This window comes from Oryza glaberrima, chromosome 11, assembly GCF_000147395.1.
Source record: "Oryza glaberrima chromosome 11, OglaRS2, whole genome shotgun sequence".
Classification (NCBI taxonomy): Eukaryota; Viridiplantae; Streptophyta; class Magnoliopsida; order Poales; family Poaceae; genus Oryza; species Oryza glaberrima.
The window spans coordinates 21,545,481-21,573,083 of record NC_068336.1 but is presented as its reverse complement, the minus strand read 5'-3'; the positions used below and the strand labels follow the sequence as shown (position 1 = coordinate 21,573,083).

General features: G+C 38.5%; 1 protein-coding gene across 1 annotated transcript; it reads right to left on the bottom strand.

Annotated features, from left to right (window-relative positions):
- Positions 1-1,230: 1,230 nt before the first annotated feature.
- LOC127754568 (cysteine-rich receptor-like protein kinase 10) lies at positions 1,231-4,841 on the bottom strand. The gene is made up of 6 exons (XM_052280144.1): positions 3,684-4,841; positions 2,985-3,163; positions 2,435-2,648; positions 2,104-2,341; positions 1,847-1,997; positions 1,231-1,758 (listed from the first exon to the last, which is right to left on the bottom strand). Exons 1-6 carry the CDS (start codon positions 4,705-4,707, stop codon positions 1,456-1,458), a joined length of 2,109 nt encoding a protein of 702 aa, XP_052136104.1. The 5' UTR covers positions 4,708-4,841; the 3' UTR covers positions 1,231-1,455.
- Positions 4,842-27,603: the final 22,762 nt, after the last annotated feature.

Here is a 27,603-nt window from a genome sequence, read left to right as displayed (position 1 = left end):
TCAAAGCAAGGTGCCTAAGTTTCATGAAACTGTTTGTCAGTATAGGATGCTACAATGTGCGAAGTAAGAGAAGCACAGTGCTGTGTCTGTAGGGTATTCTCAGCCGTCCGATTTATAGCGAACGAACGAGATCGAGCGCTACAGGGCACATCAACAGTACCTCTGTACATTACGCTTTACATTAACAACTTGCAAATCGCTATTCTGCACTGCAGCACAAAGCACAATTTAGGAGCCGGATCCCTACACATCGGCAATATTTAGGACTTTCTCTTACTCTTTCCTTTAGCACCTTCTCAAAAACCCACATTGCAAATGCTCTTAGGAAGCTTGCAATACTGACGGCCGGCCGGCATGTGCAAAATCTTTCGAGATGCTGTTCATCCTCAAAAATCCTTCGATGCTGTTCATCCTCGCCGTGTGGCTGGGAGCCCACCGGGACCAGGTACGAAAGCAGGCAGCTAGGGTGGCGAGCTCCTTGTCATGTACGTGATGTGGTTCACAAAAGCTAACGAGAGATCAATGCAGTTTTTATAGTGACTGTAAGCTATTGCAGTCACTTAGAAATGAACAATCCAGACAACAGTGTGTTGCCTTTGTTTTCGTAGTGATATTTACACTAATCTTCAGGTATATATATATATATGGACAGACCTATTGTGTTATTCATCGATCCTTTGTCTAAAGGACATGTTTTTGGCATCTGCTGCTGCCTGAATAAAGAGAAAAATGTGAGGATAGTGACATTTTTTCACCACATTACTAGTAAGACGCCTGACGCCACTGTCGGTGGCACGACATGTTGGTGGAAGCTGAAATGTTGAGGCAATTGGTTTCAAAACCTAAAATGGTTGACATTAATTGGTTTGCCCCATTGCAACCGCATCGCCTGGCTTGCCCCAACTCTTGACATGGCAACTGGCCACCAGCCCACACTTTTGTCAGTTTTGTTCAATGCTATGAGATTTAGTATACGCAAATGATCAAATTGACGACCGGAATGTATGAATATCCAAAATGTACCAGATATTCTTATAATGAAATATTATATATTGATGAGTGATCATTGTGACTTTCTGGCAATAAAATGAATGATACTGCTTGGTTAAAAAATAACATCATTTTGTCATTCTGGTAAGAATACAATTGGTATAAGCAATTAAAACATCTTATTTTCAGTTGTTCAGAATTGCCAACTGATGCATAAAGATGGGATTTGGTATGGCCAAAATTTCTTCTTTTACATCCTCTCTGTTCACGAACAAACAAAAACTGGAAAAAAAAAAAGCTAATATGCAGACATGTAAGTTTTGCAGCAACTAAGCTAGCTAGTCATTGACAATTGTCTCGTCTATGATTGACAAATATTATTAGACATGACACATAGAACACATCCCCTTCAAATCAAAGCAATCGCACAAAAAACATATATGAGACAAACCAAAAAAAAAAAAACTATCTGCCACATAGGATAGACATTGTCACATCATTAAGACTGGGAGATTCAAGAGCTGTGGATGCCTCTTCCTTTGTTACCCTTATGTGGAAATATGCTGGATGGTTGGGTTTAGGCAGTGTCATATTCTCGCTGCTTAGCATCACAACCACATCTGACATTGTGGGCCGGTCAGCTGCATTCTCTTGAACACACAGCAATGCAATGTTAATGCATCTCATCATCTGAAATGCATGCAATTCAGTAGACAACGAAGCATCCAAGAGTTCAACCCATCTTTCTTCTTTCCACAATTGCCATGCCTTCAAGTAATTTGGTCACAATAAATAGAGGTTGATTACTACAAGACAACACAATGTTATGTGTTTATGTATAGGAAAAAGAACTCACATATCCAAGTAGGGTGAAGAAATCTCCACATTGATGAAAACCAGAGTTCCTTTTCCCACTAACAATCTCGAGAATTAGGACACCGAAGCTGAATACATCAGATTTGATTGAGAAGAGTCCCTCCGAAGCATACTCAGGAGCCATATAACCACTGAAATATCATAGGTAAAATTTATAAAGAAACAAACTATATGTGAAGTTTGTGTTATGTAAATTGATGATATAATTTGGATGTGCTAATTGTAAGAAAAACTCACTATGTCCCGACAATCCTTTTTGTGTTTTCTTCTGTATCATTCGAGCTGAATATTCTCGCAAGCCCAAAGTCTGAAATTTTAGGATTCATTTCACAGTCCAGGAGAATGTTGCTTGCTTTAAGATCTCTATGTATGACTCGCAGCCGAGAATGTTTGTGCAAATAAAGAAGTCCATGTGCTATCCCTTCAATTATTGCTAGGCGATTATTCCAATTTAGCGTAACTCTTCTTCGTTCATCTGCATATCAATAAACGTAAGTAGTTGATAAAAACAACTCCAACAGCCAGATTTAGCTATGAATTTGCACTAGGATATTATGAGAAGTAATACCAAAGATAAAGAAGTCCAAGCTTTTATTTGGCAAATATTCATATATCAGTATTTTCTCCTCTCCTTCATAGCAACACCCCAAGAGCTTAACCAGATTTGTGTGCTGAAGCTTGGCTATGAGTTGGATTTCATTTCTGAACTCTGTGAAACCTTGCCCTGAATGTGAAGCAACAAGCCTCTTAACTGCTATCTCGGATCCATCAGAAAACTGACCCTAGGAAAAAACATCAAAACAGATTTATCAGTGATAAATGATTATGTACATTTTTTTAATAAAAAAGTGGGTAAAACCTGGACTCTACATCCAACCAGATGTACACGCCAAAATTATTTACATTTATTATGTACTGTATATCGGCATTTTACTCATCCTTCTAAGAAAATAACTTTCATTGTATGACTTGTAAGAGGATTTGAAACATATTCATTAGCAACCAGCTACCAGATGCTGGACCATATGTTTTTGACTCTCTTAAAAAAAGAGATATATCTGATTTTAAGATTTCCATATCTCTACGAGTCTATGTATGATAGGGCATGTTGCTGTTACCTTGTATACCGGGCCAAATCCTCCTTTCCCAAGCTTATTATCTTCAGAGAAGTTGTTTGTAGCATCTAACACTTGTGATAATTTGAACGATGTGAACTCTGAACTACATGCTTCTCTTCCCCAGGCCAATGCTTCTTCATCTGTCTGCATATTCATATCACCCTGCAAGCTCACTTCACCTAAATTCAGAATTGAAACAATTCTTTCAGTAAAACCGCTGCCGTCTAATTTTCTCGGAGGTGTTCTACCATGCTTTCTACCGGTAGTAGAATTAATCTAAACCATTTTTCTAATCAAATACACCATATCTATTTGTACTAACCTATCAACTATATAGAATAATTTTTCCGACGAGCGGTACAACTCATAAATCAAATGTTGAGATACTTCTAGTGCGATAATACTGGTAGTAGAGCACCGCTCATTTTCTTGCTCAATTGCGTGGCTAAATTACAGTTTTCTCCTTCCATTGTTTGACTTTTTTTTAGTTAAAGTTCTTTAGATTTAAGTTTATAGAAAAATTAATAACATTTATAACACCAAATTAGTTTGATTGAACTTAATATTGAATTTATTTTCATAATATGTTTGTTTTATATTGAAAATATTAATATTTTTTACAAATTTGGTCAAATTTAAAGAAAATTTAACTAAGTAAAAAGTCAAATGACTTATAATATGAAACAGAGTAGCTTTTACCTTTCTTGTACCTTCTGACCAATCCGAAGCAAAAGATGACGCAGCAAAATGATCCAAGAAGTGGGAAAATCGTGGCCATGGCCATGACTTTGCTCCTCCTCCTCCTCCTCTTGTGCTTCTCTCCCGGCGGCGACGCGGCGGCGTTCGCCGCCACCGCCGGAGCTACGGCGTCGGCGCCCGACGAGCCGATGCGCCGCATCGGCTGTCCCTTGTAGAAGGGATACGTCTCGTACCTGAAGTTGCACCAGAGGCCAAGGATCCGGCCGCCGCGGCGGCCGGCGAAGTACCTCGTCGTCATGTCGTTGATGCTCTGGAGGCAGCGCCAGCAGCCGCCGGGACGCAGGTCCGGCGTGCACTGAGCCATGGAGTAGAGCGTCGGGAACGTGGCGCTGACGTCCATCCGCCCCGTCGCGTAGTACGTCGTCGTCGCCGGGGGCGGCGGCGACGAGTTGTACGCCGCCGTCCTCGCCGTCTCCTGGACGAGCACCTTGATGATGTTGGTGATGATCGCCACGCTGTCGGCGTTGCCGGGGTCCCACCCGGGCAGCATCGGCTGCGTGATGTTCTCCGTGTTCATGAGCACCATGGCGTCGTCCGCGTTCGTCGTCGTCGTCGTAGAGTTGCTGCTGCGGTTGAGGATGTCATGGCCGGAGAACCGGAGCTGGCAGCCGGCGTCGTCGGCGACGACCACGTCTTCGGCGAGCGGGCACGCCCGCCGCGCCACCCGGGACGCGCCGGCGACGCAGTCGCCGCAGGCCGAGGCGTTGGGTAAGTCGCCGCGGCAGAGCGCCACGCCGTACACGGTGTCCGGGGCGGCCCCGGCGGCGCCCTTGCCGAACAGCGACGGCGTCGACGCGTTCTTGGCCAGCCCAGCAATCAATCGCTCGAGGTTGGACTCGTAGGCGCTCCTCGCCGTGTAGTTGGTGGCGCCGCAGTTGAACCACACGTCCGGATCGGCGGCGACGATCGGGTGATCGTGGCCGACGACGAGGACGACGGCGGCGACGACGACGATGTCGATCATGTCGACGCCGCCGGTGAACACGAACCAACAAGAAATTAAGCGGCAGAGTTGTGGGAATTCGTCTTCTACCTTGAGGAACAACGACGATGACGTCACTCATGTCGGCATCTTTGGTGAGACAAGCGTATGCCGCTTCACATGTTGATTTTGTTCGTTCGTTCTTCTCGCCGGTAACGAGCCAAAATCGAATTAAATCAGATACTTCCAACAATGTGTGTACGTTTTTTTGATCTTGGAAATTTTATTGACCAGTATTATGTCTTCCTCAGTAGTTAATTACTCGAGAGTATCTTCACGGTCTCTATTCTCGGCGTCTGATTAATATGAATGGTTTCGGAGCAATTTTACCATCCAATATCTGGTATCTCAAGGTACCACAAATTTTTATACCTATATTGGATGGTAAAAATACTTATGGTCCAGACTGATTCTACTGCGGATAGAGACAATTGTAAAACACCTCGCCACGATCAACTTGTTCAAGAGTTTCAAAGTGTCTGTTCGGTTCGTTTTGATTGCGAATCGCGATGTGAAATTAGTCTTCTGCAAAACCCCCTGACCACTACTTGTGTCACCGTTGTATTCAAATGTTCCTTCTAATATATTGACGTGTAAAGCTTTTATGCATTCGAAAAAACTGAAAGGAAATTAGTCTTGATCTGCATCGTACTGTATATTTTGTTGTACAGAAATTATAACACTGTATTACTCTTCCGAATCAAACAGTGGATTGCATCTATATAAATTACCCAAATCAACCTAAACAAACTCTTTTCTTTCTCTCATCCATTTTCCATTTCCAACTTTGTTTGGAATTTTCGTGTTTATGTTACAACTTTTCAAACAAATAATACCTCAGGTGTAAATAGTGAGTTTTTATTTCCATACTATATAGGACATATATTGGGGGTGGGGAAGAACAACTTGTGTTGTTCTTCACTCATCATATATAGACAATTTTCCTTAAAAAATCGTCTAAGAAATATCATAGCAAAAGATCCAATCCGTACCACAAAAGTGTACACACTGTCTTTAGCACATTCTTTGAGTACGTTTGTGACAACGAACTATAGTTAGCAATAAGCATCTGTGACGTCCAATCAAATTGTCATCTGGGAAATATAATGAATTAGCAGACGCCATGATGTTGACTAACATGCGGAATTAGGTGCTTCTGATTGTTGAAGTCTTTGTTTTTTACACCATAACCGTACCGCAAATAGAAATGCTTTCCAGGTGAGCTCACCGAATCAGATTAAAACGTTTAAGGACATCCAATATGTCTATATACCACAATTGTCTGAAGGACACACTTGGATGAATGAAACAATATGATTTTTTTTGTTGCAAAAGTACCAAGAGAGGATAGTTCAATTGCCTTTCATTCTCTAACTATGGTTTTTTTATGCCAATATATATGGACTATCACAATCAGCTTGACTGACGATCATAATAATTGTATTAGCTAGTGTGGTAGAAAGTTATTTCAGAGAATTCTTTATTGCATTGGGATGATGGCATCTATTGGAGTTCTTGGTGTTAACTGATTCATGACTTTGTAATTTCAGCTCCCGCCAACATATGTGTTTTATCAACTTAATACATTCCGCTCACTATAAGGACAACAAAAACCTTTAATGCCATATCTCACTCGAATCAAAATTATAGAGACATAAAGTTTATATTTATACATCTCTGTTTTTTACTGTGCAATAATAACATGGTTTTGGCATGTATTCTATCTTATTATAAAGTTATCCTCCACTAACTCCTTAAGCTTAACATGCAAAGATGCCACATCATCATCCACTAATCCACTAATTAACAAGATACCACATCATCATCCACTAACAATCATCACATTTAAACATCATGCAAACATGTTATATTATCTATAATTTTATAGTTTTTATAATTTAAGAGCTTTTCAAATACAAGCATGTTAAATTATCATCCCACATAATTCAAATAATATTTCAATATATATCTTTATTATGTCTTATGATATCCTATATGCTTATATAGTTTATCCTCACTTAGTTAGTGCTTAAATGATTAATCAATGGTCCAAATTATCTTTCTCCTTTTTTTTCTCTAATTAAGTCATATCACATCAATTGTTTTTAGCCTTTAGATGATTAATTTACGGTCCAAACTATCTCCCTACTTTTCTCTACCTTACTTTTTACTTTTTAGTTTGAATCACCATTCTACATACTATTTAAATTTAAATTATCATAAACCACATTAATTTACTTAATCTGATGTTATGTAGCTATCTTACACGTTATTTTTTGTTGTTGTTATCATACTAAATTCCCGTAGTGATGCGCGGGGTTTCACCTAATTATTCATGCCAGAAAACACATGATGGCATGTCATTTTTCAAGCGCCAATAGTCATTAATAGTCATTAAGTTCGATCGATCAAACGGGGCTTGTTCAGGAATGCAGGTCGGTGGCGACAACAAAAGTACCACTATGTCAAGGCAGTTTTTCGGCCCATAATTACACTTATATAGACATGTATGGAAAAGATTACGCCTCTTATTATATAATATATATGTTCTCACCTAGACGAATATGAAAAGATTGCACCTCTTATTATATAATATATGTTTTCAACAAAATTAGATAGTGGGAAACACAAATGAAATAGGTAAATCTCATCATATACTCAATATTACAAACTAATGCATGCATATATTTCAATTATCTAGGATTACGTAGTGCGGATCCAGAAAGAAATAGCAGTGGGTTCTAAGCAAACTAGATAGAGTTATAGTCCCCTCTCCCATCTACATATGCTAAAAAAGTTTAGTGGGTCTTTATAGTCTTCACGCCAGTAGTGGGGGCTCGAGACCCCGCCGCGCTCATGCTGTATCCGTAGTTGAATGTGGAACAAAATGGTTAATCTCATCATATACTCAATAGTAGAAACTAATGCATAATTATGTTTACAACATGTATTTTAATCGTTTAGGGTTATCTAACTTGATTATGGAACAAAATTTATATCTTCCAATTGGCGATAAGAATTATACGCTAGCATGTTCTCAGGCGATGTTTCAGTTGTTGTTTGTTCAAGGAAGTATAGCTTGTTTATATCTATTCAGTTCTCACCAACATCTCTACATGTCCTATGAACTTTTCAAAGAGGATTAGCATGTATTAATAAAAAACCTTATGTAAAAAAAGTCTTGACCAGATTATCTCTAACTTTTCTAATAGACACGCGTGTCTTAGTGTCACAAAAAAAAAACAAAAGTAAAGAAGTCTTAACTCAAAGTCTTGTCCAAGAGACACCAACTTCTCAAAGAGAATGAGCATGTCCATTTACCTAGCTCCTCTATATAGCCAACCGATTTTACAGATGATGCATAAATTTCATAGGATGAAAATAGAGATGAACATGTATATGGGGAGAAAACATTAATTTTTCGGTACATTGCTCAACAATATGCTAAGCATGAGTGCATGACGCACTCACGCCCTATCTGATGCTCGTGCGTATATATATTGCTCTTTTCCTGCCAAGTTCGTCCAACATGCATGATCTAGCTATTCAGTTAACTAGGTGAAACCCCGCACATTGCTGCGGGAATTTAGTATGAAGATATACATTGAAATATTATGTGAATTATGTTGGATGATAATTTAACATGTTTGTGTTTGAAAAGCTCTTAGATTATAAAAACTATAAACATATAGCATGTAATTGCATGATGTTTAAATGTGATGATTGTTAGTAGATAATGATGTGACATCTTGTTAATTAGTGGATGATGATATGGCATCTTTGCATGAAGATATACATTGAAACATTATGTGAATTATGTTGGATGATAATTTAACATGTTTGTATTTGAAAAGCTCTTAAATTATAAAAACTATAAAGATATAGCATGTTTGCATGATGTTTAAATGTGATGATTGTTAGTGGATGATGATGTGACATCTTGTAAATTAGTGGATGATGATGTGGCATCTTGTTAGTGGATGATGATGTGGCATTTTTGTATGTTAAGCTTAAGGAGTTAGTGGGGGATAACTTTATAGTAAGATAGGATAACACATCATTTGTGTTGTGCTAAACTTTTCTACTGTCACACATGATACATTCATCTCTTTCCGTTGCGTATTCTGATAAATTTTCAAACGTTAAATATATAGATAACCTAGTGGATGAAAGCATACGAGAAACACGAGAGGTACCACGTAACAGCGTGGGGTGAAGTGTACCCTTTTTTCAATAATTTTATAGGTATATACATGTTTAGAAGAAAATGACAAAAATATACCACTATCGTAGAATAAAAAATGCGAGACCATAAGGCAAGAGTGTGATAAAGCGGTCTTGCGCGGAGAGGAGGCGACACCACGCAGTATCGCGCTGCGAGTCCGGAGACCCAAAAACTCACATGATTAATTAATTAATTAGTGTCATTAGCAATTAATTAATTAATTAATATCTCTTTAATTAATATCATTGGTAATTAATTAATCACTAATTAGTATGATTAATTGTGTTATTAATTAGCGGCCAGTGTGGCCATCTCGCTCGGGCAACAAGCGAGACCGAGGCTGAATAGCTCTCCCGCTCGGCCAATTAGCGACACCGAAGTCGGTCTCGCATTTCTGCCTTACGAAACCGCCCGTGACAGCACATTTCTGTCAGTATTGCGCGTTTGTCTTACGATTTCATTGTGATTTCGCACTTTCAAACCACGACGACGGTTTATTTGTGTAAATCCTTTCGCATCTAGTATATTTCTGAGAAAAAAACTACAACAGTATAATTTTAAATTTTATCCGCGAACGTGCTAGCCTTTGATCAGTTAGCGTGGGCCGTATTCATATCATGGGCCTCATACGGTCTCAGCTATAATTGGGCTTTCTTAGGCATTCGGGAAAACCCTCAGACGGTTGCGGGTTAAAAAGTAGGAATAAGTTCACCTTAGGTTCCTCAATTTATCGCCGAGTCCAAAATTCATCCCTAAATTGAAATACCAGATATAGCGGGTCCCTTAATTTACAAAACCAAATCACCCGAAATACTATACATTATTATAACCAGTTTTAGCTGACGTGGCAAGCTGAGTCGGCGTGGGACTCACACGGGCCACACATGTTAGTGGGTAGCACTTTCTTCTACCTCTCTTCTCTCTCTCCCCTCTCCCCTCCTCTCTTCCAATCGTCCTGGACTGGATGTGACAGATCGATCCATCGATCACAGTGGCGACAAGTTATTGGGCGGCTGTGGAGAATTTGGGCTTTAGACGTAGAGTTCTGGAGGCCCGTGACGGGATAGTGGGGCATGGCACGGGCCAAAACTCTCTTGCTGCTTTGTACTTAGGCCCATGGGGCGCGCACTCTTATGTAATTGGGCTTCCTTCTGGAGAGAGAGAGATTAATTTGGGGGATTGCAAGGATTGTACCAGACCGCATGTTTTTCGAGTGTGATTTCACGAGTGATGCACGATCACATACCATGATCGCTGATTGAATTTTTTTTATTTAAATGAAAAATACGTAGGTATATTTCTACACAATTCATTATATTATACCAGCAATCCATCCCAAGGTAGTAAATTATTATACATTATTATACAAGTAAGTAAATAAGTGTTATGGCAACAAATACTTTTGCTGTTATTCGGAAATCTTTACTGTTATTCGGAAATCTAATCAACGCAGAAGCATTATGACAACAAATGTCTATTCTCTTTTCTGTTATTTAGAAATCTAATAACGCGATAGATGCCTTATATAACCTCGGCGACACACACCTTCACACAACACCTTAGTCTGAGTCTCATGCCATGCCCACACATGCATGCTCCACTCGATCCACTCAATCTGGCCACTACTAACTACTTGCATGCAACAGTTGTATGCACTGACCGGTACTAAGTCTCGCTAACTAATTAGCTAACTAGCTGATTGATGCATGCAAGCACCACTAACCGTAGATAAGTTCAATATGAACCCATGACATTTTCAGCTACTACGTGCATGCTCCTGCTTTCACATGTCCAACCCATAACGTGGCTTAAGCCGATTAGCTAATTCAACATAAATAATGCTACGCAACCAGTATAGCGTGCCTCCCTTCTCCCCACAAACCTCGCCTATGCCTAATTCCCTAATCATATATATCACCCCGCTAAATCTTGATATATATCCCGTTAAATCTTGTAATCAAATATTTATTTGACTTACTCCAAAATCTCACTCTCTGTTTCTTTTTCTTGTGCCTCTCCGTTTCTTTTTCTGTTGCCACATGCACGGCATGTTAGCAGTACATACGAATAAGGTAAGATACCGACTACACTTGTTTTAGTTGCTTTCCCTCCAACTCCTCTTATAGACAAATATTATCTGATATCTGAATGCTACAAAGCTTTTCAGGTGGTCCCCTTCCACTAATAGATATTTTAATTATATATGCATTCACAAGCCATCCATCTGCTACTCTCTTTTCCAATCATCTTAATTACATGTTTTCTTTCGAAACATGCTATCTCCATTTTGTTGTTCATCTCCTCCTCGTATGAAGTGTGCTAATGAGATGGAAGCTAACCACAGGTAGGACAACAACCATTACGTAGGGACACTGAAAATGAAAAACGCAATTGGAGATAGTGATCTCTGTCTCACGTTGTGAACGAGTCCGTACATACGTCCTTCATATGGTGATAGAATATACGTCATACGTATGGAATATATGTCATTCTTTTGGTACGTCATCCATGTTTGAGTTGGTTTTCTAATATTTATCTTTATCTCTAACCTATCTCTTTATACCTAATAAAAAATAAGTAATGATTCCATTAATTTGATTTTGTACGTCCTCTATACGTGTCTAATCCGTTGCCACACGCCTCCAGCCGCCGCCGCGCCGCCCAGGCCGAACCCTAATATCGCCGCCACATCTATCTACCTCCACATGCATTTTCTCCTCTAACTAATTGCAAAAATCTATCTACCTCCACATGCATTTTCTCCTCTAACTAATTGCAAAAACCGATTCTCCACTCCTCACTCATCCTTTCCTTCATGATTTCACCTTTCAATTCGGCATTAATTCACAAGATTTAATCTCTGTTTAACAGTTGTGAAGGATTGCTGGCCGATGATCTTCTCCGCCATTTTTATCCAGATGATCTTGCCCCGCCGTTTCTATCCTGAGTTTTACGGATTTGCTCTGATTTTAGGAAAAACTAAAGAACTGATCAAGTGGATCAAAAGCCCTCAATCAATTTTGGGAGATTGATAAAAAATCGATTTGATGGGATGATCAGTGAACAGTTTTGGCATTGTGCGGGATCGGCTTCAGCATTGCACGGGCACGTAACTGTCTTATGGAAGTTAAGAGAGGCAAGCAGGAGTCAAAGCCTTTTCAATTATAATGTATAGCAATAGTTATGTTTCAAGTTATTCCTTGGCTCTTAAAAGTTGTATCACTAGAAAAAAAATGCCTTTACCCGTTGCAACGCATGGGTATTTTTTCAGTCTCTACTATTATAAAAATTGAAGATGTTTCTGTCAGAATTTTGGTACGTCATTCGTATTGAGTTGGTTTTTAAGTTCGTACACTTTTGGAAATACATAAGGAGTCGTATAAGAAATCATTTTAGTAAACTCACATATCAACTTTACAATGATTTTTTTCTATTCATAAAGAAAAAAGATTTGGAATCGCAATGCTACTATACGCACCCGGAGGAATATTCAGAATTATATTCTTATATAATCCATTTTTGCGCGGGGTCTTACTAACAGGACTTCGCTACACGAGATGAGGATTCGTTGAAAAGCTAAGGTCATCCGGTATTTTCATACCCTTTGGGGGTGGTATATGGTTTTACAAAGGACGAGAGTCAGACTCATAATTGCTTTAGAATTCTTGCCAGATAATTAGAAAGCAACTTACTGGATATGACTATCATCCCAATAAGAGTCCCAAATTAGATATCAATACTATCAAAATAAAATCGCATATACTTTTTAGACAAAAAAATTCTAACAATAATTGATTAAAATAGCCTTCACCGGTTGTAACTCAAGTACATTTTTTATAGTATAGAAAAAGTATGAATTACCCCCTATCGATTCCTAATTGGGTGGATATGCGTCGCTGGAGGCGACCATGAGGAGTTGGGGTTTCGTTCCTCACCTTCGCCTGAGGAGAGATGCCGTCATTGGGGTTAAATCACTATCACGTAGCAAGAGCTGTTGCCATTGGGTTTCATCTCCATCGTCGGGGAGCTGTGCAGTGGCCACCGTGGTATTGATGAGCTCGCGAATCGCGCAGCTCCGCAGCACAAATCTCTCTACCATCATACGATTGAGATGGTGCGGCACATCGATCGGGGCAGCGGCGATTATGTAGGGGCAGCTGAGGTTGAGCTTGTCGGTCGTGGGTGTTCTGTTCTTTGCCATCGCTCGCTCACGATAGCACTGCAGCATTGGGGGAGACGAAGTTCACGAAGGATAAAAAAGACATTTCATGCAAACCTTAATTTTATCAAACTTGTCGGAAACGTCAAATAAAAGAGGATGGGGGGAGTATTCTGATGAAAATTTTTTTATAGCTGATTTGTTATGAAAATGCTTCTCTTCGAACGTCCGATCAGATAAAAAACATCGGACGCCTACGGCAGCTCACTCCGTTACGTCATCCATGGATGCACGCATGCACAACATGCAAGCAAGCACATATATACGGTCACACCGATGTGTAAATGACACGTGGTCTTTAAAATTATTTTTCTTCAAAACTATTTATCCGATCCAAGCTCTAAGAAGTATTCGTTATAATTAAATCTTCAAAACAAGATATCACATGATTATATTCCAATAACATATATTTATATGTTTCAACCATTAAAACTCGATGTTTCACTCGGTGAGAAGAGAATGTTTCATTTAAAATTAGACTATGTTGCACGTTTAATTTTTTTTAGTGTTGCATATGGTATTATATAAATGTTTCAATAAGTAATTCCGGGTGTCTCACTACTTCATGTACAAATGTTGCACATAATCCTTTTTTATGTTTCAGCAGGGTTTTTTTTTCAACAATTACAACGCTGTGCTTCATGGATGAGATAAAGAAAATATTTCAAGTAATTAAGTATTTATAAATATTTTGTATATTCATATGATTTTGTTGTGTATCACCCGTTCGTATTTAATGTTTCATACAATGGTTGTCATTGTTACAGTCAATATAGTTTATATGTTGCATTTCTCTGGAACGCATTTCATTAGTGAGGTGAAACAATTTTATATAAATTGTGAACAACAATTGATATTTATACATATATTTTTAATAAAAATATAACTGTATGAGATTTGTTATAAAAAAAATTCAAATATAACAAACTTAATGTTATAATTAGATCATAAACTAGATGTATATTTTAAAAGAAAATTTTGATTAACTTTTGGTGAAAGAAAAAAGGAGAAAAAAAGTGCTAGTATACTCCCTCCGTCCAAAAAAAGGCAAACCCTAGGTTTCCATGTCCAACTTTGACTGTTCGTCTTATATGAAATTTTTTTATAATTCGTATTTTCATTGTTGTTAGATGATAAAACATGATTAATATTTTATGCGTGACTTGTCTTTTAATTTTTTTTTATAATTTTTTCAAATAAGACGGACGGTCGAACGTTGGACACGGAAACCAGGGTTTGTCATTTTTTGGACGGAGGGAGTACGTGAGAAGGAAAGAGGAAAAGCAAGAGGTGGTGTGACAGGCGCATGTACTAGAATATATGTGGTAGGCTGCATGTGGCATACGGAGGTGCATGATAGACGGAAGATGCATGCTGCATCAGCAGGAGGCATGACAGGCGCGCAGACAGACGGGTGTCCGATATTTGGTGGAATATCGGACGTTCGACGCGGAGTCGTCCCGATTTGTTATCATAGATTTTTTAAGTTGCATACGGTATTATTTGGATTTTCTAGTAAGTACTTTTCGATGTTCTGCAATTGATTTGGAAATGTTGCACGTAGTGTTATTTCGAATGTTTCAGTACATATCCTGTGATGTTTCATACTGTTAGAACAGTACTCTTTTATTGTTGGGCAAACAATATTACCAATAATCCCGATGCCAAACCCAGTCAAAATCCCATAAAAAATCTCCTCACATATAGCACTAGATATGTAGGGGTTAAGATCTGTTGGATCCAATCTATCACAAAAAATTCCTTATAATTAGTTTTTGACAAGAATATGGGAGTAGTAATGCTATTATTATAACAAGTATCCCTCCTCCCCAGCCCTGGCCTCCGCCCAATCCCCCATCATATCATCCTGCTAAATATATTTCTTTGGCTTCCTCTAAAACCTCATTTTCCATATTTGTTCTTTTGCTCGCATTTCACCTATCTTTCTTTGGCTTCCTCCAAAACCTCATTTTCCATATTTGTTTTTTTGCTCGCATTTCACTTATCTAGTCGCGCTATGTTAGTAGCACATATAAAATACTGAATTGTTTCAGCCAAATATCTTAATGCTATAATGCTTTTCAGCTGATCCCCTTCTAATGGGTAATGGATATTTTAATTATATATGCATTCACATGTCATCCACCCGCTCCTCTCTTTCAATCATATTAATTACATGTTTTCTTTCGAAACATGTTATCTCGGCTTTGTTGTTCTCCTCGTATGAAGTGTGCTAATAAGGTGGAAGCTAGCCACCGGTAGGACAACCACACAGAGAAACTACAAGTGAAAAAAACGCTATTATATTGGAGATAGTTATCTCGGTCACACGTTGTGAATGAGTCCGCACGACCTTGATATGGTGATGAAATATATATATATAGCTAGCTCATGTTGTTTTTACATCCCCTGCCTCCCCGGTTCACTTTTAACTGTCACACGGTATGTTTAACACGAGTGTTTGTTGTCACATGCATGAAGAGAAGTAGTCAGTGGAACTTACGAAGAGAAGTACAATTTTATTGATATGCATAACATGCAACACAATACAATACAATGGCAACGCATAGTAGCTCATGGTGTATTAGCAGTTTTTACTCATCTATTCGTGGTGTATTAGCAGTTTTTACTAATCTATTTTGGATTTGTAGTTGATTTCAGACTCCAACAAATCATTAACCATTTTCTCTGCCTTCCATTACTCACTATATACAAAGTTTTTCTTATGGTTCCTACCAATAATATTCCGATGCTAAACTCCGTTAAAATCTCTAGTACTACATATGTTTTGGATTTCGAGTTCATATTTCTTGATCAGTTGATCAGCAGTTTTTGTTCCATACATATGTTTCTTTTTTTCTTGGCACTTTCCTCGTCACCAACCAAGGGGTTATTCTGGTAACTTTATATTCAGAGAAACAGCTGGTTAAAATAAAGCTGATAAGAATATATCCAAATAATCGGGGGAAACCAACTAATGTCTTCAAATTCATTTTCTAGACCCTAGAACTAAAGCTCTTGTAATTTGGACGAAAAATTGAAATGTTTTGGGAAGCTCTAGATCCTAGAACTGAAGCTGCAGCTGCTCGAAGCTTCAGAGCGATCAGATTCAGGCACACCTATTGTCTTTACTTAGGTACCGGCTGTATGCATGCGTGGAACTTATATGTGTTAGTCGAAAAAGAACACGATAAGGATGCTACCTTTTCTCTCTTCATTAGGAAAGCATATTCGTTTACAGTGTGCAGAAAAATAATCTACATTTCTTTGTGTTTGCCGGCATTAGTTTCTGCATGATTGAAATTGCTGATCAGCTTAAACTCATGCATATTGAAGTACTATCTAGCATGAGTGTACGGGGGTTTCTAGTGGACGCGTGCCGGGCTGCATAAAGCGCCCGTACGTCCCGGTCACTCACGCAAATCACTATTAACGCTAATGATGATGCTTAGCTCTAATTTTTAAAAATACATAAATAATTTAGTTAACAACTTAAAAAAAGATAGTTGAAAGTTTTCAATTTTGAGATGAAAGTTTGAATTTTGACTTAAAAGTTTTTTAAATTTGAATTGAAAGTTTTGAATTTCGATATAGAAGTTCTCAATTTTGAGATGAAAATTTGAGTTGAAAGTTTTAAATCTGGATAGAAAGTTTTAAATCTTGAGTTAAAAGTTTTAAATATTTATTTGAAAGTTTTTAAATTTCAGTTGAAAGTTTCAAATTTTGAGTTGAAAGTTAAAACCTGAGTTCAAAGTTTTAAATTTTGAGATGAAGGTTTTATTTGGACCCATTTTTTTTTTCAAATTTGAGTTGTTGCTTTTTGTTAAAAAAATGTCATGTATACCAAATAAATGAAACACATACACTTACCTGAAAAAAAACTCATCATTGTTTCTCTAGATCTGGGAATCATGCGCAAGGGAAATACATGTATACCATATGGCGTAGTTGATGGGGCTAATTTTATTTCCAGATCCAAAAAAAGAAAAAAAAAAGGGAAATCATATAGCTGGTGGGACGCACGAGGGAATAGAAACACACACAGCACTTCTGGTGCATATGCGTGGAATAGGAATTTCGTGAGTGCACAGGTAAATTAACGAGACAAAGGCCATGTTTAGTTTCTTTCCATCACATCATATCACATCGAAAACTTTCCTACACACATAAATTAGCAACTTTTTTTTTCCAAACTACCAACTCCCAACTTTTCCACTATCTAAACACAGTCAAAGGATGATGACAGTAGAATAGCTATCCCATTCTATTGGCAGCTCCCACAGGCAGGCCTAACCACTGCATTACTGCACTATTAATTAATTAGAGGCGCATTATGGTGCTCTCTACTGGTAGTAGAAAGTAATCTGAACTGTTAATCTTATTTGATCGAAAGGTTCAAATCTATTTATAATACCATCTTAATTAACCGTAGTAGAATCGTGGAGGGTATTATTATCAAGGAAAAAATATTTCCAAAGGGATATAATTAATTGTGATGTAATTCAAATTATTGTTGATAACCGATAATTTGGTAAATTATTGATTTTATTTCTCTTTGTTAAATTACATATCTTTCAAGTTATTATTCATGTGAGATCCATTGGATACCCGCTGAACATACCCGCGCCCGCCGGGCATGGTTATGGGTATAGAGTTTTGCCCGCTAACTCTAGTGGGTAGGGTTTGGGCGGGCAATGTCGGGTATCGGGTCGGGCATGGTTTTGCTCTACCCATACCCGACCCGATCCATTGCCATCCCTACCTACATGCTTAAAAGAGGTGGTTTCTATTCCATAGGGGAAGGTGCATCATCTGACTCTAATCATCGTGGTGGATTTATTTACGGAAATAATATCAAAATGTTATGCCATTTGTTGGCTCAAAACTAAATTCTCTTCTCCCACTACTACCACTCTCAATTAAACTAAATTCTCTCTCTCACTAGCACCACTATTAATTTAATCTATCTTGTTATTGATTAAGATTGAAACAACATTTCAATTCACACTAGTTATTGTGATTCCTTTCGCTTTCACCAACACAATTGTATAAAAGACTAAGTTGTATTTTCACTATCCACCAGCACCAATGTTGATTTAATGTTGTGGTTTTTTAAGGTTCAATCAACATTACTACTGACACTTATAATTATGGTAGCTTCAGCATTCACCAACATCTCTAACTGGTCTAAAAGACTATAACTTCATTCTCGCTAGCCATCGGCACTAGTGTTTTTTAATCTTGTAGTCGATTAAGGTTTAACTAACATCTTTTACAGTTGTGTCCGCTTCAACTTTCCCAGCATATTTCCTCTCATTTAAACATCACTCTTCAATTAAAAAAATTGATGTGTATTCTCACCAACTGTCTGGCTATGCTACTTTTTCAATAGCACTACCAAACTACTTAGAATGTTTATTTTACAAAAACAAATCTCAAATTTTCACTATAATACTCCGTTAGCATAAATATTTCCCCTCTCTAGCTTAGCATCTCCTCAAGTTACTCTATGTGTAATATATATACATATATATATATATATATATATATATATATATATATATATATATATATATATATATATATATATATATATATATATATATATATATATATATATATATATATATACATCTCCAATTCTGTGCAGTCAGGTTCACATGTATGCCGCATGCTTATCTATTGTCTTTAATTTTTACCAAGTCTAGCTGGATGGATGGAACTTATGCGTCAGTTGCAGAAGGAACATGATCAGTATACTTAGCTACTATCGCTAGGAAAGCACATCTGTTTACATACTACAGTACACACCAAATCCAAATTTCTTTGTGTTCATTAAGATTTGTGTATGGGGAATTACTGACCAAACACTTGTGCACATCGAAGTATCTTGCATGTGTATGTGCAGTGAGATCTACGAGACAATGAAGATAACAGTGAATATTTCAATTAGCAAGTTCCCACAGGCCTAACCATTACGCTATACTAATTATTGTCAGAAATTGCAATTCCAATTTGCTACCGTATATTTTTTTAGCTGATAGAAAGTCTAGTCTTTTGGCCATTCAATATGTTTCTTTGAATTTCTTTCTGACAGTTGAAAATATCAAAATAGGCCTTTTCAATCCAGATAAAACTGAGAGCTTGTTGTGGAAGTTATTTTGTATTCCCAGCAGCAACGGAAGCTAAATATCATTCGTTTTAATAACGAAAAATACACCATTTGTGATTTGTATTAGTTTTTCTACAGGAGCATGTCTTTCACTAGCTCAAAGCTCATTGAGGAATCATAGTCACTACAAAATGGCAACGTGTAATTCATCAGGCATGCATGATTAATACTCCCTCCGTTTCGAAATATTTGACATCGTTGACTTTTTAGCACATGTTTGACCGTTCGTCTTATTCAAAAACTTTTGTGAAATATGTAAAATTATATGCCTACATAAAAATATATTTAACAATGAATCAAATGATAGGAAAAGAATTAATAATTGCTTAAATTTATTAAATAAGACGAACGGTCAAACATGTGATAAAAAGTCAACGGCGTCAAACATTTCGAAACGGAGGGAGTATTTTAGGCAAAGTTTGCCATGGGACATCCAAAAAAACGTGTAATTAGCTCGGAGTCACCGCAAAAACGCTAATTTGCTATAGGACACCACAAAAAACTGGTAATTAGTTGCTGGACACCCGCAAAATTATTTTATTATATCCGGAGAAATTGGACAGAAAAACAATCATTAAAGACAAGTTTGCCCTTGCTCAAATGAATCCAAACGTGGGCCCCACATGTAAGCTCAAATTTAAGCCCCCTCTCTCTCTCCCACGCAGCGCCACGTCGACCAGCCGGAACACGCCATGGCATACCCACACGAGGACGGCGAGACGCCGCGTTCTCCTTCGAGACGCCCCAGCGGTGACGTGGCGGACGAGGGCGGCGTGGCGGGGCGGTGGTGGGCGTGGCCGAGTCGAGCGAGAACGTGGAGGGGTGGCTAGTGACACTCGCTGTGTTACTGCTACCGCTGCACTCGACCTGCCTCCACCGCGTCTCCCTCGTCAGCAGTCGGTTCCGCCGCATGCTCACTAGCCGCCGCTTCCTCCGCCAATTCAACGACCTCCACGACGGCGCGCCAGGGGCTCCCCTTGTCGGGTTCTTCCACAACCACAACCATGGCGCCTGGGCGAACAACCGCTCCATCCCTGTCGGCGTCGACGGCACCAGGGACTGCCGTCGGAGCCGCCGCCGTGGTGCCACGGCGCGTAATCCCGGCGGGGTGTTTGCCTTGGGCGATGACGCCAAGTGGCACGTCATCGGCTCACGTGGCGGGCGCGTCCTCCTCCTTAGCCCCACCCGGCTCCGCCTCCTTGTGCTGGAGCCCATGCTCGGTCGCTGCTAGTACATCCCGGCGCCACTGGCACCCAAGTACAGGCCATCATACTTCAGCAATGCGCAACGCCGTTCCAACCGAGGTGCCCACACTAGCCCGCACCTCGTCGCGCGGTCACCGGCGCTCCCTCGGGCTTGCTTGAAGAGCAAAGAGAGATAGCGAGAAAGAATGAGAGAGAGAAGAATAAGGAAGGAGTAGAAAAGGATAGATAAAAAATAAAAAGAAAAAAAATCGAAGGGTAGAATCGTACTTACACAATTGTTTCTCTCTGCAATTTCTCCGGATATAATAAAATAATCCCATGGGTGTCCAGTAGCTAATTACCAGTTTTTGGTGGTGTCCTATAGCAAATAAGCGTTTTTGCAGTGTCTCCTAGCTAATTACACGTTTTTTGGATGTCCCATAGCAAATTTTTCAGTTGCTCAATTCTGCCGGTGGATAAAGTGAGAGATGGTAGGAGAACCACAATATCTATACTAGTATGTACATAAAGGCACACGACAAATGCGGAGGCCTTTGATGCCCCAGTCCATAATAGTGGATAATTGGATATATAAATACAGAGTGAGTTAAAATACATTCTCAAACTAACGATCTGGTAACAGTTTCACTTAAGACGAGAAGCTAATGATATACAACTGCGGCTGCATGTGATAGCATGACTGATAAGCATTAAGATAGAAGTGGTGGCCATTCATATCGGTTGTTACAATATTTAGTTCTGTGCTGCTCATTAATAAAAAACTGTTATCGTTATTTTGGAATCAAATTTCAATCTTATATTATATTATATTCCTACCTCAATATATTCACCCAAAACTATTTAGTGCCCACCCCATCTTCATTTATAATCTTTGATCCACCATTATAATCTTCGATGACTTGTGAACTCAGACAACTTTTAATCATTCATTCTTGTTCATTAAGATGGCCTCTCTCCTCCTTGTTGATTGGTTGATGGTCACGCCTTCAATACACTCAAAATATATTCAATATTAGGGAGGTCAGGTTTCTCATGGGTTATCATGCTAGTCTATCCAAAATAAAAACGCACGGTCTTTATATATCACCATTTTTTAGTTTCCTCCAACATCTAATATAACTTTGCAATGCGCTAACCTTAATCTAAGATAACCTTAATATAAGATAACATAGACATGTGTTTACCCGTTCACTCTTATTGAAATCCTTATATAACCAAAACTGATCATGCTATGTACCAGCCATTTCATATGATGAAGTAGACAAAATATACTAAATGAACACATTTCTGGCTGTATGTTGCCAAACATATGTACAAAGTCACGCTCTAATGCAGATGTTGCTTTCTCATGCCAAATTCGTCCAAACATGGGGATGGAACCAACATCCCTGTCTCTCACACCACAACTATGCATATATTATTCAGTTAAGAACACATCATATACATATGTTTTCTGGCAGCTGATCATGGATGCATGGTCACCACAAAAACACAGCTAATAAATACATCAGGCATGATCGAACAAATTCCTGTCACAATTAGTTGAAATCGCGGTGTATGAGATGGCAAACTCATGCAATTAGCATAGATATGTTACTCGGTGTACTTCAGCTGGGCCGCTTAATTATGGTCTTTGGATCTTGTGAACAGGATTGAGAACGTATGTCCCACGCGTTTTTAGGGGCTTATCAGAATTTTGCTCGTGGTGAACTAGATCAGGAAATGTTGTGTATGCTTGTACTATTCATGATATTAGTTATTCTTAGGACGCTCCAATGTGATAAATCATGCATGTACACATTTATTTAGTAGTGAACAGGTAAGCATAGAAAGTTCATGCATGCTTACGTGCTAAAAGTTCATATAAAAAAGGAAAATTACAAGAACCACCACAAAAGATACTTGAAGTTTGACATTACACCCCATAAATCATTTTGTTGCAAATGTCCACCCTCTACATGGTTTTGGTAAAAAAACCATCCCGTTCGCACATGTTTAGCTGAATTCAGGGGCGGAGCTAGAGTATGTGGGGGGGGGGGGGGGGTGCCCAGGAACCCAGCCTAAAAAAAATTTTTAGCTATACCTCACATATTTTCACCATGTGTGCACCACCCTCAATACAAATTTAGATACTTGCATCGGCTTGAACTTGATCTAAAATAGAGTAAATTAAGCAAGTGGCACCCTCTCCATTTCATGCTGAATTAGTCTGTTATCATTGATGAATAGTCTCATAGGCTAAGATAGCCGGGTCAATCTTATCTAAGTGTTTGCATTAGACTTATTCTTTGTGTTTCATTATTTTGTTTCTGCATATAGTGAAACTTAGTGCAACAACATTTAACCTCTCATCAGTAATTATATTTGTGAAAACTCAAGAAAAGTGTCAAGACAATTTATGAAAACATATCGATTCATTTAAGCACGTGTGCACTAGGGTGGTTTTTGCTACAAAACCGAGTAGAGGGTGGACATTTGCAATAAAATGACTTATAAGATGGAATGTCAAACTTAAGTGACTTCTGGGGTGATTTTTTTTTTTGTAATTTTTCCTATTAAAAAGTCCTTAGAATGGTAATATGTTGTTTAGTGCCTCGTTTAATTAATTCGTTGGTTGTTACCGAATTCTTCTGGAAGTGCTTGCATTGTGATAGTGATAAAAGGTATGGTATATATAGCGATGGTGAAAGTGTTGGGTTTCATGGCCCAATCTAAACGGATCAGAATAGGTAAAAGGTAGTAGTTCATATAATTAGTTAATAGTGATTTTGTATGCTAGTTGGTGGCGAAGTTGTGCTCATATTGTTAACTAATAATAACTAAACAATGATCTGGTAGAGATATGTAATGAATAAACACTGACTTGGGTGGTAATATATAACTAATAGATATTGAAGAAATGGTTTAAAGGGAAACCATGCAAACTTTTAGTGGTTTTAGAATTAACTGGAAATTTTCGATATAGTATAAATAAAAAATTACATTCTTTTAGTGTTATAGAACCAGATTTTCCCTTCTTTTTTTTTACCGGTCAAATGGGTCGAGAAAATCATAGGAAAAAATTATACTCATTATTATTTCTCATCAAGCAACATTTGCATGTCTCATCACCATAAACGCATTGTAGATACAACAAACTTTAAACAAGAAGGGAGACAATTGAGGTGTGATATATGAAATATAAATAGATAGTAGATGTGAAGACTAACCACACACACATGTATAGTATAGGATGGTTTTTCGAAAAGTTATAAGATGGTGGAGGAAGCTGAAAAGTAACTAGTTTAGATTATCAAGAAGTTTAGATTGTAATCAGTTCTTGAAAAACATATTGGTAAAATTGACCAGATCCCTCCTGACGACGCATGAATAATCCAACAAATATATTTTTGCCATTAGCTTACATGGCGTTAAGTTTATCAATGTCATATTAGCAGAGCCTCTCTCTCTCTATCACTCATGAACATATCATTAAAGTAATTTAAGAGTCCTCATCAAACAAGATATGGGATATCTATCCTCATAAAACAAGATATGGGATATCTTTAGCATAGCTTCACTTTAAGAGTACTCAAATAAGATATGAGATATTCTTAGCATAGCCTGACTCCCAAAATGTAAAAAATCATATCTTTTGGAATGTCCATTGAATTCATCTTGCCAGACAAGATGGCAACAAAGTATCAAAACATCTCAGATGCTCTTATTATCAATTTTATTAACAATTTTATACATACACACTTCCATATGGTTGGATCACTATTTGAGAACATAATTCTGATGGGCTTTTCATTAGCAATAAAATTTTTTAAAACTTTCAGTAAACGGGTTACAATCAAATCACTAAAAAAATATAACTAGCAACATCAATCTTAAAATATAGTGAAGCAAAAAAAAAGGAGTGTATGTAAAACAAAGGAAGGTGTACAATATGTATAAAAGAGAATTTCCCTTCCATTCAAATTAATATAACGTATTAAATTTACGTAAAACACAGTACTCACTATTTACCAAAATTAACATGCACATCCAGTTAAAAATCTCAAGCGTACAATTATTTTGCTCAGAGTTAGACTAATAGCATGGTCAATCTTCAGTTAGATGATAACATTGTCTGAATTCCTACTAGCATATGACAGTTAGGTTTCGCTTGGGATTCATTTCCATTTTTATTATCTCTTTGGTTACTTGATTGTCCCCCTCTGCTTCAAAGTCGTGGCCGATCTTTTCCAACCTCCATGGTCAGCACCTGCAACTTCATCATCAACCCACACCTCGGGCTTCTGTTGCACCTGATCGCCCTTTATGGTTCCTCGCTAGGCCAGCAATCTTCATCAATTACGCGTCGAGGATCTGGCCCCCACTTGTCGGCTGCCGGCCGCCGGTACCGTCAGATGATGATCCTCTACCTAGCCGCCATGGAAACTACCCACCGCCCTCTACCAACTCTCGCCTACCTCGGTCGCTCGGTTCGGTCTACCTTGTTGTCCTCTCTATCTTTCCACTCTGTTTTTTCCCTTGCGTGGATGGCCTAAGGATTGCTCTCGAGGAGGATTGTTGCTATTGTAACCTTCTTTTTTCCAGAGTAGCAACTTACTTATCCATTCCATGGGATAAAAAAATGAAAGTTCAGTGTAGACCCCTGTTTTTATAACAGGAATTATTCGTGTAAACAGTACCATTTCCCTGGATCAAGTAGTCTGGTACACATGAGTTCATAGCTGAAATACCAAAAGCACATACACGAGAGTCTAGTGCTAATTATTACATCATAAGCCCGCAGGCATTGTCTTAAATCATCGAACCGAGCGGTCCGGAATACATCCAAAAGCAGAAATAGATAAGGCAGCGGAATTCAGGCAGCGGCATGCCATTGCCACAGGCAACGACCGTACTAAGACCTACTGAGCGCCATCGTCTTCATCTCCCTCCTAGTAGTAGGCATAGGGATCCTCCGAAGCTTCATCTCCCGCTTCTGATTAATTTTATATTTGCAAGGGTGAGTACCAACCGTACTCAGCAAGCCACCACAGCAACAATGCATATGAAAGGGGTATTCAAAGGATAGCTATGGTTCCTTTGCGCAAAGCCAGTTTTGTAATTCTTTTCACAAGCCTAAGACCTAGCACAGACTAATCAAATTTTAGTACCAGTGTTCATATTAAACAATGACGGTTCTGTCCACCATCCATTGTGATCCCAAGGATAGCTTCCCGCCATCGAGTCGTTATGGTTTTCTGAGGACGTCCACATTCCCGCCTCTCAGGAAGTGGCTCCATCAGCATAAAAATCATCATGCAATATCCCATCCCACACAAGTTAAGAATTTAGAGTCTAGCCAAGTGTAATACATGTCCCGGTGCTCAATAACCGCGAGCACGGCTATTCGAATAGATTTGGTTTACTCACACTGCAGTGGATGTACACTTTACCCGCACTCCGCGACTGCCCAACACATGAGCCTCGTCCCAACACATGAGACGCGTCACGGCAAAGCTTTTCGATAACCTCGCATTGGCAGTACCCGCTCCATGAACTTAAATCCTCATGCACTCTAGGCGTCCATGTTTCTAGCAGTGACAGGAGTTCTGGCGCTCCCGGGAAAGAGAAGTCTCACACACATATTAAATTATGGTTCAAGTTAAGTTCTCTCTCTCACACACTCATGGCAGTCCTACCAATGGCGACACCGATGTAGGGCATGCCTCTCGGCCCTACCTCAACGGCTGTCCCACCGTAGCGCACCTGCCTCACTCAGGGGTGAACCATCTATGCAGGGATACTGCCTCCGCTCGGCTATCTAATCCGCTAGGTCTATACCCATACGAGAAGTATGGTTGTACGGGGGTCGTTTCATGCTTAACTTCATGGCTCGGTCCTTAATTGACCGGGGACGGTACTAGCCTTTTCCAGATACCACCCAAATCCTCTGTCCGCCCCAGTCGAAAACAATTGTTTAATTTTATTTCTCCTTTCACAAATCATGTCATCAACATCATGGCAATGTGGCGCTCATGTCTCCACATGCCGCATCTCAATTACCTTCCCAAAGGTAATTGCCCAAGCATATAGCATTTGATAAATATGAGTATGCATGATTCTAGAATAGCATTTCTAAGCAATTGTCATAATTGACTAGGGACTCATATGTAAACATGGTTACGAAGGAATAAGGGGCAAACAACAATCAAGGCATGGCATAATCACAAGTAGGATGTTCATCATTGCATACAATTTTATTTGTAAACCAAACAATTTCGCAATTGGGATCAACATGTTCAAGGAATAGTGATGACTTGCCTTGCTCAAAGTCTTGCGGGTCTTGGTCCTCGCTTGGATCCACAACTCCCTCGGGCTCTAAAATTACGTGCGAAGAAACGATTTGAATTCGGTTAGAATTCAAACAAAAATCCAAATAAATCCAAATGGAAATCGAATGCGAAAGTTGATTCTTTTATATTTTACTATTCGCAAACTAGGGCAAACCCAATTTCGATTTTTAATATCCTAAACTATTTTGTGGGTATAAATATTTTGTTATCGTAAGTTTTTAATTTAATCTACCCGAGCATTATATCCAAATAATAGGTTAGAAATTTCTATCGTGAGCTAAATGTCGGACGGAACCCTAAAATTATCTTATAATATTATACGTTTTAATTTAGTCTATGACTAAACAATTAAATATAATATACGTCTAAAATTCCTAGCGATTAAATCCGAATTTCTACCGCGAATCGATTACTTATAGAGATTATTTTAAAAAAATGATCTATAATAGTCCATAAAGATTCATCTAATTGTTAATTATATCTAAATCACTACTACGAATTGATTTCTTTTAGAAATTACCAAGAATAATTAAATTTTGCAATTCTACGACCATGATTGTTCTATAATTAAATTCTAATTATTTTAAATTTTCTAAACTATTAACCTCCCAAATTTTCTTCCAAATTTTCTATTTATTTTTCCTTTTCCTTTTTCTCCCTTTTCTCTTTTCTTTTCTTTTCTTTTTCTTTCTTTTCTCTCTTTCTCTTTTTCTTTCTTTTCTCTC